This window comes from Bidens hawaiensis, unplaced genomic scaffold (genome assembly GCF_021521415.1).
Source record: "Bidens hawaiensis isolate Kalapana, Puna unplaced genomic scaffold, B.hawaiensis_p1.1 tig00003058_1, whole genome shotgun sequence".
Classification (NCBI taxonomy): Eukaryota; Viridiplantae; Streptophyta; class Magnoliopsida; order Asterales; family Asteraceae; genus Bidens; species Bidens hawaiensis.
The window spans coordinates 1,125,935-1,142,842 of NW_027491165.1; the positions used below are offsets into that span (position 1 = coordinate 1,125,935).

Here is a 16,908-nt window from a genome sequence, read left to right on the forward strand (position 1 = left end):
GTAAAGAACCTTGGTATAATTATAAAGGATGAATGCTTGAAATAAATGTTAAGAACAGATCCTATCAATTATAGTGCTAGAACTTATGACAGGTTATGGAACTCTAAGCAGACTAAGCCAACTGAATTGCAGCTCCAACAAGCATTTTATCTAGCTATATATGTTTCTAAAATTATTATAATAACTGTAGCAATAAACCTCGAATCTAAGTAAAGGTTGTAATTAATGTATCATTCTCAAACAAGAAAGCGATTAAACATTTGCAACTATGACTACATGTAAACCGACACATACGTTGGTACTACGGCGACGCAATGAACAGTGTGCTAATCAACTATTGCATGCGCACAGTAATTAGTAATCTGTCAATTATTGAGTAATCATGTAGCACCATAATAGTAGATGGATTAACTTTAGTCATTTATTGATCTACAACAGGTTTACAGAACTCGATTTATAATTCACGAAGCCTACAGGACCACACTGTTGCAAACTATACATACCAACTTGCAACAAGAATAAGAATTTGAACATGCGTTGCAAGCAAACAATAACTAAAACAATCTTTGAATGAGCCGTCTCCTGTATACGAGATGATATAATGATATCTACACAAAACGAAGTGCTTTAAGCAAGTTATGTTGTCGCGGTACCTTAAGATTCTACCGTATAAAGCTAGAGGCAGGGATTCCATGTTTTTGAAACCATTCTGGCATGTGAAACCTTTCATATAACACGGGCCTAACGTCCCTCTGCTCAGAAAGTTGCTTCAAAAGCGGAAGGAGGACTTCAAGAAGCTGTTCAATTATTATAATTATCGTACTATATATATGAAGAGTTAAAAAAATTAGCATATTGTTGATCTGAATATAATCATATATAGATACCTGATCATCGTGTGGTTGACCAGCAGAAAAAGGTATGCACGGGATACCGTTGACTGGTTGCAATAGGAAACTGAATGAATTGTTGTCAACAATGACTATTCTGCTGAAATCTTTTGATACAAACGAAAGGTCCTTCACGTGTTCCCGATATTCCCTGTGTCACAAAATATGAATGGATTTAAGATCAGATTTATATAACAAAACGGTCATATGAACAAAATCTATTTTGCTTCTGCTTACGTGGAAATTGTCAAAGGCCTGTAAAGCCTTCGGCTAAGTCTATTTCCAGTATCTATTCTATCAACAAGTGGTTTAGCATATCCTGCAGTGGTATAACAATAATAGTATATCAAAAGATTGATGAAGATCAATAGCAGATATATAAGTAAAAAAGCATAGTGGTAAGTAAACCTTCAAGGCCTGCAGTAAATAGTACAAGATCAGCAAATTTGCTAAGTTGGTTAAGGAATTCGTGCAATCCGGGACGTTCAAATACCGTCACATAGTTCACCTTGGGTTTTCCGTCACATTCCTTCATGCACAAAGTTCAGGTAGTGTGATGAATTAGTTATTTTTCAGTAAATATAATAAAGAAAATAATATAACTTATGAATATAAATTTTCTCACCTTGTCGGAAGATACACATTCTAACTCAAACCATGTCAATCCAGCCTCTGTAGCTTGTTTGCGAACACTATCGGGTAAACTAGATGTCTCATAGGCACATACCAGAGTTTCATCCAAATCAAGAACAACCTGCAGCCACACATGTACTCATATGATTCCAAATTACAGATGATCCAAACTATATATATATATATATATATATTCAGTTATTCATGTTGACTATGAGTAAGCCAAATTACACTTGAGCACATCTTAAATTGATTCATATTACACTTTATTGTCTTAAATTACACAAAATCTGGACTATATACATTATGCTATTCCAATAAAACATGCTACAAGCATAATTTATCCCTGTGGAACTAAGATTAAACTGTAAAGATCAATCTTCTATGGTTTAGCTCTAACTCTACTATCTTTTCTAGTGACATGTGACAAAAATCCTTACACATTTTAACACAAGAATTCCCCTTCCAATTAATATTCATATCTTGTCTAAAGGTCGCACCAATGTATCATTCAAGGCAACATTAATTTTCATAAAGACTCTGTTTCAAATTATCATAAGCAATGACAAATCTTCCACGTAGAGCCAAGAGAAGAAAATTATCCTTACGGTTGCATATTATCCATGAAAGCATTTATTGGAAAACAAATAACAAATTCTATATATTATCTATATCGAACTATAGAGACGCGTAAAACCTTTGAAGTTAGGCAGCATAAAGTAGCAAAGGAAACCTAGTTGATAATAAACACTAAAAAGGCAAAAGCAATGAAACTTGCAGTGGAATAAGGCAAGAACAAACTTGCACATTAACTTTTCCTTATTCTGCATTTTCCTAACCTGCACTTAATTCTAGATATCAATTTGTTTGTGCAAAATTATAATCTAGCACTAAACTCAAATCACATAAATAAAAACAAATACCTAATCACATCAATCCAATCAAACAGTAACACAATTGGAATTTATCAATCAATCAGCATGATAATAACTAACTACAATCCTATTCCACTTCAGAGAAATCAACGGCTCAATCAAATATCCAAAATTAGAGATAATCATACCATGTGGTAACTTGTGCAAAATTTATAATCTAGCAGTAAACTCATATCACGGAAATAAATGCAAATACCTAATCATGCCAATTCAAAATTTCAATCAAACAGCAACACAATTGAAAATTCATCAAACAAACAATCACCATTATGACAACTAACTACAAACCTAGTTCGTTTCCACAGCTACCGATAATCAACTGCGCAATCAAATATCCAAAATCAAAGATAAACGCACAAATTCCTATTCTACCTTCTCTTCATTAAGTTTTCTTAATACAATACATTAAGTTCCCTTCATTCTGCAATTTCCTCACCTAAATCCTGATATCAATTTGTACAAAATTATAATCCAACACTACACTGATATCAAAGAAATACATCCCAATACCTAATCACATCAATCCAATCAAACAGTAACAACACAAATAAAATCAAATTAAAAAACTATAAACCTAGTCGCTTCCACTAGCTCGTAAATCAATCAACCATGCAATAAGTTATCCAAAATTGAAGATAAACATACAAATTCATATTCTAGCTTTCTTCATGAAGTTATCTTAACACGTCACATTAAGTATAATTCATTCTAAATATATACAAATACCTAATCACATCAATCCAATCAAACAGTTACACAACCATAAAACTAGCTCGCTTCCACTAGCTCATAAAATCAATCAACCGCGCAGTAACTTATCCAAAATTTAAGATAAATATACTAATTCATATCCTAGCTTCTCGTCATTATGTTTTCTTAACACAGCACATTAAGTTTCCTTCATTCTAGATATCAATTAAGTTGTACAAAATTATAACCTAACAGTCTAACGCTACACTCATATCACATACATAAACACCAAATAAAAGATAAACATACAAATTCATATCCTAGCTTCTCTTCATCATATTTTCTTAGATCAATTACAAAATTATAATCTAACAGTCTACCACTACACTCATATCACATCAATCCAATCAAACTGCAACACAATTAAAATCAAACTAAACAACTATAAAACTAGTTCGCTTCCACTAGCTCGTAAAATCAATCAACCGCGCAATAAGTTATCCAAAATTAATAATAAACATACATATTTTATACTCTTCATTAAGTTTCCTTCATTCCAGATATCAATTTGTACAAACTTATAATCTGACACTACACTCATATCACATGCATAAATTCAAATACCTAATCACATCAATCTAATCAAACAGTAACAACACAATTAAAATCAAATGAAACAACTATAAACCTAATTCGCTTCCACTAGCTCGTAAAATCAATCAACCGCGCAATAAAATAACCAAAATTCATAATATTCCTTCATTCTGCAGTTAATTCCAGAAATAATCCAACACTAGAGTCATATCACATACATATTATGTATACAAATACCTAATAATATCGTCAATTAAAATAAAATCAGAAAGGAACGTACCGTAAGCTTCTCCAAAGAGTCAAAGTCCGGCACGTCAGAGGTGTATAAATTGGTTTGGGTTGAAACTGGTTCGGTTTAGTTAAAATCAGTTTATGATCGGTTTTGGTTCATGGTGAAACCGGTTTCTTGACTAGGGTTGTTCACGAACAGAGCCGAACTGACCGCAGCCTTGCTCATACTTGGTTTGGTTTGGTTTGAAAGCGAGCCGAACTAGGCGGATTGAATTGAAAAAAACGAGAGACAATTTTATGCTTGAACTTGGTTTGGTTTGAAACCGAGCGGCTTGGTTTTGCTATTTCGACAAAATTTCTCAATTTTAAATTTCTAAAGCTCCAAATTATCATTAATTCAAGACTTGCAACTTTAAAATTTCCAACTCTAAAATGTCTAGATTTCAAAGTTAACAACAAAGAAATATATAAAACGAGTTGCTAGGGTTTTAATTTGAACTTTGAAATTGTAAAAACTTTGCAAAATAGTATATTGATTATACATATACATAAAAATATATAAAATTAATAAAATGAAAACAATTTGAGAAACGATCTTAACCGAACCAAGCAAGGCTTTGCTCATGCTTAGCTTGCTTTCAAAACGAACCGAGCCGAAATCGAACGAGTATATTTCAAGCAATTTCCGAGTGAGCGGCGAGCAGTTTGGACTACCCTAGTTTTGGCAAGGCCGTCTCCGAGAATCGTTAAATTTTTTGGGCCGAAGGCGAAAAATAAGCCTTATATGAATTTAGTAATTGGGTTTCAACACTTAGAATTCATTTTTTTCAAAAAAAATATACATATTTAATACTTAAAAAAAATCAGGTCTATCGGGGTGTCGAGCCAGGATCCATAGACCACCCCGCCCTGCCTCATAGTCGGGCTTGGTTTTTGGTTAGGTTTTTGATTGGTTTTTGGCCGATTTAGGTTCAATTACCCAGTTAGAAACCGATTTAGGTAGAGAAATTACAAACTGGTTTCAAACTAGTTAGTTTCTACATAACCAGTTTCAAACTAGTTCAGTTTTGGTTTGATTTACGGGTTGGTTTGGTTAACCGGTTTATTTGCCCACCTCTAGAATCGGAACTCGAAACTGATCTGAATTTGAAACTGGTTAATAACCGGCTTAGTTTCTAAAAAAACATAGGTTACAGACAGGATAGGAGTTCTCAAAGTCAAAAATTGGTTAGAACTAGTTAATCGAGCATAGGTTAATGTGGTTAGTGTTAATAATGTTTTGTTTCAGTAGGTTATTATTTTTTGTATACTGTTTGATAACTGAACCGGTTACACAGGTTAGGTGTTTTTCACTTAAAAACTAGTTAGGAACTGAAACCGGTTATTGAGATTAATCTATTTTGACTGTTGACTAAAATGAGTGTGGTTAATAACTAGTAGCACATAAATGGGTGAACAGGTAGTATTTGCATCTATAGATTAATGTATCAAATACTAGCTGGAAATCTTTGTATTATAATTTATATAGGTTGGATAAAAAATATTAAATTAAATATAAATAGTAATGAAAAAACTGAAGTAGAAATTTAGATGATAATAATCGAAATTTAGATGTTTTAGAAATCTTTGATTTGTTTATGTGATTGACAAGTTTATTCCTACAAAAAGTTACGAGCGTGAAAAGAAAAGCCACTTATTCTTTGATGATAGCAAAATAAAAGAATGTTATAAAAAGATGGATTTTAATAAATATAAGTGTTTTGTGGGGAACAGTAGTGTTTTAAAAACCGGTTCAAACCGGCCGGTTGAACCGGTTAAACCGGATTTCACACAACAAGCCGATATTTTGTATCCGGTATATTTGACCGGTTTGCTAAAACATCGTACCGGCGGTTTTTGTCTAAAATACCGGTTTTTATCGGCAAACCGGTTTTATGTCCGAGAAATTGTTGATATTTACGGCCTATATGTTTTCAAAATTAATTTTAACTCAACAATTAACATTCAAACGTGTAAACTTTAGGACTATTTTTTAAAAAATTGAGTGCTTTTGCATTATATTTTTAATATGGATTAAGTTTTGGATTATTTTTTTGTTATGGAATCATTTACTTTTGGGTCATTTTTGGATTAAAGTTACATTTATAGGAAATTATAAAGTAAATTATCCAATCGGTTGAACCTTCCGGTATAACTCGGTTCAACCGGTTGTACCATTTTTTAGCTCAATCCGGTACAAGTAAAATACCAGTTTTAAAACATTGGGGAATAACACTCTTTATAAAGAAATTGACATTTATCACGTAATAACTCAATGAATTTTATTTGCTATTTTATTCATTAACATGAAATATTTTTTAACTAGGTTATTGACCCGCGGACGTCATGGGTGGAAAAATATAAATCATGTAACATCCAAACGTTTCTAGCATCAACTAATATATAAATCATGTATAAACATAACATTCAACTAAAATAACATCCATTTTACAATTATAAATTAGTAAATAGTTCCTTATAAACAACATTTGTAATTTTATTTGTAACTTTACATTTCTTGTTTAATATAAGTATTTTAACACAGTCTCTACTCTTCACTGGTGATAAAGCCACATATAGTTGACAATGTGTAGACACCGGTTCTCGCAGGTATATGCCAACTCTTGCTAGTGATTGGCCTCGACTTTTATTAATGGTCATTGCAAAACAACCCGCAACAGGAAACTGTCTTCGTTTCAATATGAATGGCAGTTTCTTATCTGAATGAGTTAGACCACTACGAGTTATATAAGTGTGAAACTCAATGTTAGTACCTGAAATAACCTTTACTTCGATAAAACGCCTCCCCAAGTTAATTACTTGTAATCTGGTTCCGTTGAATAAACCGTTCTTCTGATCAACATTATTGGCACACCAACTTTTAGAACCAATCTGTGATTAGGCATACCAGACATCTTTAAATTATTAAGAAAATCCGGTGAGTGTAATGCTAGATCGAAACCAGGACCAACACTATCAGACTTGTCTATACTATCAGAACTGAGATATTTAACTTCTTCTCCGAGAAACAAAGACAAAAATTTGTCATTAATATCTTGGACAACCTCATTTAAAGGTGCAAGTATGACCCTTTCTTGAAAATATGAAATATCATTAAAATTTCTCATTAATGCTGGATATACAAAATCAATCAGATCAGAAATAGGATCGGATGAATCACCAATATTCAAACGATCATCTGGTATATCTATAATGGTGTTGTTGTATTTATAAATAATTAAATGCAAATGTTGTATTTATAAATAAATGATAATTTTATATGAATTATAAGACATCATAACTTATTTGAATCAAATACAAAAACACACAAAGACTAACAAAGATAAATGAAAAATTAAAAATATTTTATAACTTATATCATGAGTACAATAATAAGCAAACAAAGAAATTAGTCTCTAAATCAACAAAACAATTTTACAATTTTGATTGAACAAACCTTCTATGTCAATGTTGATCAAGATGAAATTTATCTAAGACATTTGTTACACATCAATAACCGTAATGTTTATTACTCTAAGATAGTACCCATGTTTATTTACACATCAATTTTAATTATTTGTTGCACATCAATGTTAAAAGATGAACAATATCTAAGACATTTCTTTTATAAGTATATTTTAAATTTATGTTATAAAACAAACTGTTATGACAATCTAAAATATAAATATAGTCTTTCATAATACTATAATTAATTGATCCTCAAAATAAAGTCTTAATCAATATTCAATAACATATTAATTTTCATTCAAGTATAGTTGGCATATGGTTGATTCCTAATATATATCATTTAGGAAATTAGGCAAAGTTTTCTCACTTGTTTTTTTATAACTCCTTTGTGGATAAATTATGTTAAATAGTTTTGAATACATATAATAATAATAATCTAATACCGTTTTAATAGATTGTGCTATGTAGTTGTATTGTTTTACCCATTTAGACAAATTGCATCTACTCGGGAGATTAAACTTTTCGCCATATTTCGTACATGCTAATTTGGTTGTGATGAAAATAAAAATTTAATTTTGTTAAAACATAAACATATGGTCAACTATATGTTGCTTTATCACGAGTGAAGAGTAGAGACAGTGTTAAAATGCTTATATTAGATAAGGAAGAAAAATTACAAATAAAACTACAAATGTCGTTTATAAGGAACTATTTTGTAATTTATGAAATTCTCATTTTAATTTATCTAATGAACGTAAAATGCATGTTATTTTCGTTTGAAAGTTATGACTAATAAAGTTTTTATTTTGGTACCGACATTATTAACAATTGTATATCATCTTATCGTCTCCACATATATGTACAAAATTATGTTTTCCACTTTCATATTATCGGTGGATGTTACATGATTTATATGTTACCACCCGTGGCGCCCACATGTCAATAACTTAGTAGATAATATACATATTTGATTCTTTAAATGCATAATGTATGAATCTTGCAAGTTATAAAAGCAATGGTATATTCACTTTAAAAAGTGTTGTAGGTAACTATACGACAATCAAAAACCTAAATTTAGTCTTTCATAATACTATAATTAACTGATCTTTAAAATAACGTCTTAATTAATATTCAATAACATACTAATTCTCACTCAAGTGTAGTTGACATATAGTTAATTCCTAATATATATTATTTAGGAAATTAGCCAAAGCTTTCGCACCTAGTTTTTTTATAACTCTTTTGTGGATAAATTACGTTAAATAATTATTAAATACATATAATAATAATAATAATAATAATAATAATATAATATTTTTAATAGATTGTGCTCTTTAGCTTTTATGTTTATTTCAATATGTATCCATTTAAGCCGTTTCATTTGTAGCTATATTTTTTACCCATTTAGACAATTGTATCTACTCATGAGTTTAAACTTTTCGTCATATTCCGTACATGCTAATTTAGTAGTGATGAAAATAGAAATTTAAATAAAGAATTAATTAATACCAGTCAATTTAAAAGTGTAATATAATTTAAGTAATTTTATTTAATATAACGATAATTTTGGTAATACGATTATTATTGATATAGAACGAACAAATGAAAGTTTAGTATATTAAAAAGAATGATTATTATTGATATAATCGTTATTATTGATATCTATATTAGAGCCCGTGTTACACACGGTTGAAAATATAAAAATAATAACATAAGAACTTGTAAAAAATATACTTAATTTTTTCAAACCCGGGCCATAGTTCCAAATCCATAATAATCTAGCTTGTATTTGAACTAACAATATACCAAAACATATTTATAATCTATTAATACAAAAGAATAATATGGTACCAAACTACCAATTAAAAGTAAACTATAACCCACAACCTCCATCTCCTTCAAACAATATGAAATTTGAAATGAATGATCAACTTTGTATTGTGAATCTCTTGGACTTGCATGAATGCTACAAATTTGAATTATATGGTATTACGTCATGAATATTAGTTAAACGGTAATTGCATCATTTGAAATTAAAAGTACAACTTTAATATAATTGATATGTTATAAACAAAATGGATTCATATGTTATAAACAATTAAAAAAGTTTAAATAAACATATATGTTATAATAACATATAAAATGATTCATAAGATTTTATTTCCGATCCCAACATCACCTATAGCATCTTTTGTCTTAGACTTAGTAACTAATTTTGAAACTGCACCGTCAACACTGTCATAAATATCCTCGATGTTCCTCTTTAGATTTGTTAACAAAGTTTGCCTCAAAAATTTTCACATGAGTAGCCCTATTCTTACCAAATGATATCCTCTCCTTCATAACAAAAGAGAAGTTAAAAATACAAAAGTAACAGTCCCATATCACAGATAACATACAAAAAGTTTCCAATATTGCATTGACGGTGTCTTAGGATTGAATATCACCATTGCTAATCTGGTTTAATTCGGACATTTCAACCATTTAAGTAACAAAAAATAAGCAAGTATTTTAATCTATAAAACAAATAATATTATAACATTTATAATTACTAATACAACTTCGTTGTTAAACCTCTATTCCAAACACTCTAGAAACAATATATCATTAGCAAACTTATCAACATTAAAACACGTTGCTCTTTCAAAATCGTTGTCGACCAAGAGGAGTAAGTAATCCTTTCAAAACGTAGCATTCCCAAACTGATGTAATTTCATATAGTTTAAAAATCGTGTGAGTTATTTTTGAAACAATATTACATAATATTAATTAAGAAATCCAATTTTATGAATTATGGAAATGTCAGAAGTCATTAATTTAAATATCTCTTACATAAAATTAAATTTAAGAAAATGTTTAATTATGGATTATGTATTAAGTTAATATATAATAAATAATTAACTTGTTTATTATATATTAAAATTTTATATCGTTAGATAGTTTTACAAAAATAACACACCTTTATTTTAAAATTTAAAATGTCATTAATTTGGATGCGTAGTTTGATAAATATTATTGATTAACATTTAATAGTATTAAATGTGGGTGATGTGTATTATAGAAAGTTTTTGAAAATATCATTATGTATTTTAGAAAACTATAATCTATATTTATAGGAATTATAGAAACTTGGTTAACATATTAAGTTTGAGAAACTAGTCTATATTAATATTGAATAAAAACTTAAGCGAATAATAATGTAAAAAAATCTATATTAATATTGAATAATAATTATGTTGTGAAAAATATATGTAAAGTAAATAATATGAATGCAAAAAAAAAAAAAACATTGTAATGTTTTTGGTTACAAATATTTCATAAAAATGGATTTAGTTTGAATTTAAGATATTTAAGTTATTCAAATTCGGTTTTTTAACAAATAAGGAAAGTCAAACTATATAATTGTAATAATGAGATTATTAGACTAAGATAAATATATATATATATATATATATATTAAATTGTATATTTTCAGACTAATATATAATAAAAACTTTTTGTAAACTAAGTATAGATGAGTAATAATCGGTTTAGATAATACCATATTAAATGTGCATAAATATAAAAAATGTAAATTAGAAAGATGAGAATATTTTTCATTCTGATTTTAAGCAAGAATTATGTTTATGAGATCTTTTCCTTCTTTTCACATCCAAAATATTCCTAAAATTAAAAAAAACAAATCAAAACTATGAATGTGTAGATTTGACATATATTAAGACATCCTAAATCATGTTGATCGATCATCCGTATAAAAAATATATAAAAACACAATAAAATTAAATGTATAATATTAATTAAGGGGAACTTGTGTTCACAACTTACAAATGTAAATTAGAAAAATAAAATGAGAATATTGTTTTGAGTCATCCTCATTTCAAGCAAATAATCATGCTCATGAGATCTTTTACTTCTTTCATAAAATAAAAAAAAATTCTAAAACTAAAACACAAATCAAAACTATGAATGTACAGATTTAGTTTTCCCTTGATCATGACCATAATACCAAAGATACCACTTAACAAACTTCTTCAACCCAGTCACCAAATTCGTCGTCGGCTTAACCCAAGTTCTCGTCTAGCCAAACTTATATTTGCGTGCGTAAATGGAACATCAATATCACAATCAACGACCTATTCTCACCAAGACACACATCATGCTTGGGGATTCAAGCCTTTCTTACATAAGCTTGAATTCTATTACCGTGATACATTATTATTAACATTAGTACAAAATTGTATGAATATTAATGAATGTGTAACAATACCATTTCGTCTTGCAAAATCATTTCTATCGACCAATCTTCTCCGGGCTTTGAATTGTCCTTGAGATGCCATAGTTTCATAATACACACCTTGAGGACACTGTAACATTTCGGGTTTTTCTTGTAATCGTTACCAGACCCGTTTAAGGGTTCGAGTCTTTCTCTTAATAAAAAACGTCGCATTTATTGAGTATTTGATTTGTTATAACTTTTTATTTAACTAATATTTTATTAAAGACAAAACCCAAACCCACCCACTGGTCCAACCGGCTGACCTGAACCCCAAAACCGACCCGACGCACCCCAAACCATTCAAAGTATTCAATTCCCGCTCGTTTATGATCGATTAATTTTGGCATTTGGCATATTCCTTCGTATAAACGATTAACTGACATCCAATTATAGTAAAAACGTGTAATTCATCCGTAAATTGATGCAATTAGCCATATTAAACCCGTAAGAACCCTAAATATTAATCCTATATAACTGAGTGTTTCAACGCAATTAAACGCACCCAAACAATCTCTTCCCCGTCGCCACCCTTTCCCCTAAACCCAATTCAGTTAACATCAACATCTCGACACCTAATTGAAGCCACTTCTGGCCACAACCTAGTTGATCAATTTCCTTGTCATATCAAACGTTCTAATTCAATTAACAGGTACGCCTAGAATCGTGTTTAATCATGGAACAATAGCCCTAAACTTGTTTGATCAAACAAGGACTAGATTATCCTATTGGATTATCTAGGGTTCATGCTCCCTTAAACCTTCGTTTATATATTTCGGATCTGCAGATGTTAACATTGGGTTAAGTTGGCTCAGTTGAGTGGGACACATGTGTAACAAGGGCTGGGTCGCAGGTTCGAACCCCACCTAGCCAGTTTTGAGCTTTTTTTTTATCAACTTAAGGGTTTTGTTTCGTTTAATGTATATTAATATCTACACAATTAAACATTTAAATATTATAAACCGACACTTTGAGCCGTTTTCCCGTCATCCAAAACCCGGTTTTCTTTTATTAATTACCTTACCTTTTAACATACTCAATATTGTTTATATATATATATTAACTAATAAATGTTACTTTTTTTTCTCTTAAAACCGAACCATTTTAGATCGTTCAAGATAAATTTTCTTTTACAATACTTTATGAAACACTTAATAACGTAAACATGGATAATACTAGTATTAATAAAAAAATCATAATAATAATAATAATTATTATTATAACAATATTAATGACAACAATAATAACCCTTATTATCAAAAATGTAATCAATATTTCAATGTCACACACAACCACATCAACTCTCAAAACCCGTCGTAGATCTTTATATTTTCGTTATTATTAATTCGTGTTGTCGTTTAACAACTAGGAATATTTGTCGGTGAACCTCGAGGAGTTTGATCGTTTTCCACCCTAGCCTTTTCTTTTATTATTTTGTCTTCGTTTATCCCTCATTAAAGGTAAGTAAATTCACATCCCCCCTTTTTACCATTTTAAGTTTTGGGGGCGTTATGCGTTCACAATTAATTATTGTTTTCACTACGATTCCACTATATGCGTAATTGAAATTGCTCGATTGGTTGCTATGTGCAAATGTGACTATGTGTTTACTTTATGTTGGTTGGTATCCTCATCCTCATCCTCATCCTCATTAGTATGATCATACGCCGTCGAATTAACTCATTATCAAAATGATTCGAGTGAAAAGACATCTTTTATTTATTGCTATACTAGTTGTAGTGATGTACAATTATTGCACGGAATTGTCATTTTATTATTATATATACTCAAAATCGTGGTTTACTTGCTCAACTTTATGTTGACAAAATATATATTTTCACGCATGGCGCAGGTAGCTTTATCGGATGAATCAAGTATTGGAAGTAGATGAGACCTTAGGTTGCTTGATGATTGAAGAACATTTTTTTTTGTTTTAAATTATTTACTACCGATTTGTAACGTTATTGTTAAGACAATGTTTGTGCTTTTGAAAATTGATATATGAATGAATAATTTAGATATTGACACGTGTATTTTACTTAGTGTCTTCTGAGCTATGATACAATCAATGTCGCACCCCGGCGTGTTCCGCCGTAGGTTGGGGTGTGACAGATTGCTATAAGATAGGTGGTTAGACGTAACGACCTAGTAGCATGTTTAGGGTCCTTATACGTGTTCCTATACGTGCACCCTACTTGTTTAAATTTTTGTACATAGCTTAGCATATTTATATTGTTCATCATATACAGTTGTTCACAAAGGCACACACTTAATCCGAGGCTATGCCTCACCCTCCAAAATTATTACTTTATTACAACTCTAGGACGATTTTTACCGGCAAATTCCTTAGGAAATCCCACCCTTTTGCTCCCCTCTCCTTGAGGATGATTCGTGGGACGGATATGTAGTAACTGGAAGAGAGACACACTTTTTTGACGAACCCTTGACACCAAGGCTTGCGAGCCTAAGGAAGAGCAATGCGCATAAATCTCAATCAACTAAGAGACCTGGTTGCCTTCCTGAAGTGTTCGGTAAGGGTGTGGAACTTATTAGGCCAAAACATATCACACCAAACGTACCCGAATATACTACCCTCATTGTATCAACGTGGTCATGTGACGATCACATCCTTAAATTTATAACCGAATTCACGGTGATTTCGTGGCTAAACTCGGTTGTTCCGTATTGTGTTTTGTTGATCGGATGGATGAAGTATGTTCAATGGGGTGGTTCCCGAACTACTTCAACCATCTACCTCAACACCCCCCTTTAATTCGATTTTCGATTGATTTTGTTTATTTGGTGTTTGATATTTTTCATTTGTTGGAAGGACCCATGGTGATACATGAAGCCCTAACCGACAAATGAACCTATGTATTTTTATTCAAGTTATGTTGTTATATTTTCTCAAAATGTTAAAAATGATAAAATGTTATATAATCAAGTCTCGTTAATAACTAAATTCTCAACCTCAAACACAATCCCAACCTCAATGCACCGGCAACTCTGGCCGCAACATGTCATCCCGCATTGCTAAAGGCATTGTGGAAGCCCTCCCAACGATCATCTCTCAATTGGAAACTGTGAATTCTTATTCATCATCCGCAACTCTGAACCCAAATGCTTACCCCCTCAAAAAATTCAAGAGTGCTAACCCGCCCGAATACTTCGGTATCGACGGTGCTACCGTTCTCCTCCAATGGTTCGAAGAAATGGAGAGTATATTCCTCCATTGTGAATGTCCCAAGGACAAGAAAACTACTTATGCCTCGAGCATGCTTAAGAAGAATGCCCTCAATTGGTGGAACGGTGAGAAGCGCACGCTTGGCGCTGAGGTGGCCATGGCCTTGCCATGGGACGACCTCAAGAAACTCATGCTCAAGAAGTTCTGCCCGAAACATGAGCTTCGGAGGTTGGAAGAAGAGTTTTGGAACTTGAAACAAGAAAGTGGAAATGACACCATCTACAACGACTGTTTCCATGAACTGAGCCTTCTCATTCCTCACATGGTCACTCCCCTTGAACGTGCAATCGACAAGTACATCTCGGGTTTACCTTTGCAAATCCAAGACTTTGTTCTAAGTCGTGATCCTCAAACCCTCCATGATGCCATCACCTTAGCCGGTACCCTCACCGAGAACCACGTTAAAGCCGGGACCTTGACGCGGAAGAATTCCAAGAAGCCCAATGATAAGCCCACACCTGAGCCCACTAAGGAATCCAAGCCTGAATCCTCTAAGCCCGAATCCTCCAAGAATAACAATCACAACAACTCATCTCACTACCGCAACAACAAGAGAAAACCCAACTCCCAAAATTATATCTTAGCCCAACCTCAAGCCCCTCCAACCAAGAAGCCCTTCACCGGCCCACACCCGTATTGCAACACTTGCCAACGCCACCACCCGACCCAAGCCACTTGTCGGGTGTGCACCAATTGCCATCGATCCGGCCACCTCACCCAATATTGTCGAGAAGCACCTCGTGTGCAAGCCGCTCCACCTCGGTTCGCACCACCAAACCAACCCAACCGAGCCATCCTTCGCGCTCCAACCATTAACCCCGCTAGGGCTTGCTACAATTGCGGTGACCCAAATCACCTTCGCAACGCGTGTCCTCAACTCGCCCAAGTTCACCAAGCCTATGTTTCACCACAACCCTACTACACCTCCCAAGCCTATCAAGTGCAAGCTTATCAACCCCAAATACCCCAACTCATGGCTCCTCTAACTCTTCAAGCTCAACCCATGGTCATGCAAGTCTATCAAGAACTCAAGGCCCAGCTTTCACCATCAATGCTTATCAAGCTCGAAACTCGAATGATGTGGTGAACGGTACGTTTCTAGTCAATAAGCATTATGCCTCGGTATTATTTGTTTCGGGAGCCGATAGGAGCTTTATTTCTTTTGATTTTGAATACATACTTGATGTGCTCCGTAGTAAATTATCTAAGCCCTTCATGGTAGAGATAGCAAACGGTAGTTGGATCACTATTGACACCGTCATTCGAAATTGCACAATTACTCTCAATGTGCAAAAGTTCTCTATCGACCTTATCCCTATGCAAATGGGTAGTTTCGACGTTTTCATTGGTATGGATTGGCTCTCTTTCCACCATGCTGAAATTTTATGTTTTGAGAAACTCATTCGAATCCCTATCGATGGGGGCGTGATTCTAAACGTTCGTGGTGAAGGACCCTTCTCAAAGCTAAACATCATGTCGTGTCTTGAAGCCCAACGTTACTTACGCAAGAAGTATGTCGCCTTTTTAGCCCATGTCACCACAAAACCCGATGAAGAAAAGAAGCTTTCTGACATCCCGATTGTTCGCGACTTCCTCGAAGTCTTTCCTGATGACGTTTCCGGACTCCCAAAAATTCTTCAAGTGGAGTTCTGTATTGATCTTGTACCCGGAACAAACCCCATGGCCAAAGCACCCTACCGTCTTGCACCTTCCGAAATGCAAGAACTCTCTAACCAAATCCAATAACTCACGGAAAAGGGTTTCATTCGCCCGAGTTCGTCTCCATTGGGCGCACCCGTCTTGTTTGTTAAGAAGAAAGACGGTACTCTTCGTATGTGTATAGATTACCGTGAGCTCAACAAGCTTACAATCAAGAATCGTTATCCCCTTCCGCGTATTGATGATCTTTTC

The 16,908-nt window shown here is 32.6% G+C and overlaps 1 protein-coding gene across 1 annotated transcript; it reads right to left on the reverse strand.

Annotated features, from left to right (window-relative positions):
• Positions 1 to 324: 324 nt before the first annotated feature.
• On the reverse strand, positions 325 to 4,199 carry LOC143622175 (uncharacterized). The gene is made up of 7 exons (XM_077093388.1): positions 4,142 to 4,199; positions 4,023 to 4,087; positions 1,516 to 1,644; positions 1,299 to 1,419; positions 1,128 to 1,209; positions 888 to 1,041; positions 325 to 797 (listed from the first exon to the last, which is right to left on the reverse strand). Exons 1-7 carry the CDS (start codon positions 4,197 to 4,199, stop codon positions 663 to 665), a joined length of 744 nt encoding a protein of 247 aa, XP_076949503.1. The 3' UTR covers positions 325 to 662.
• Positions 4,200 to 16,908: the final 12,709 nt, after the last annotated feature.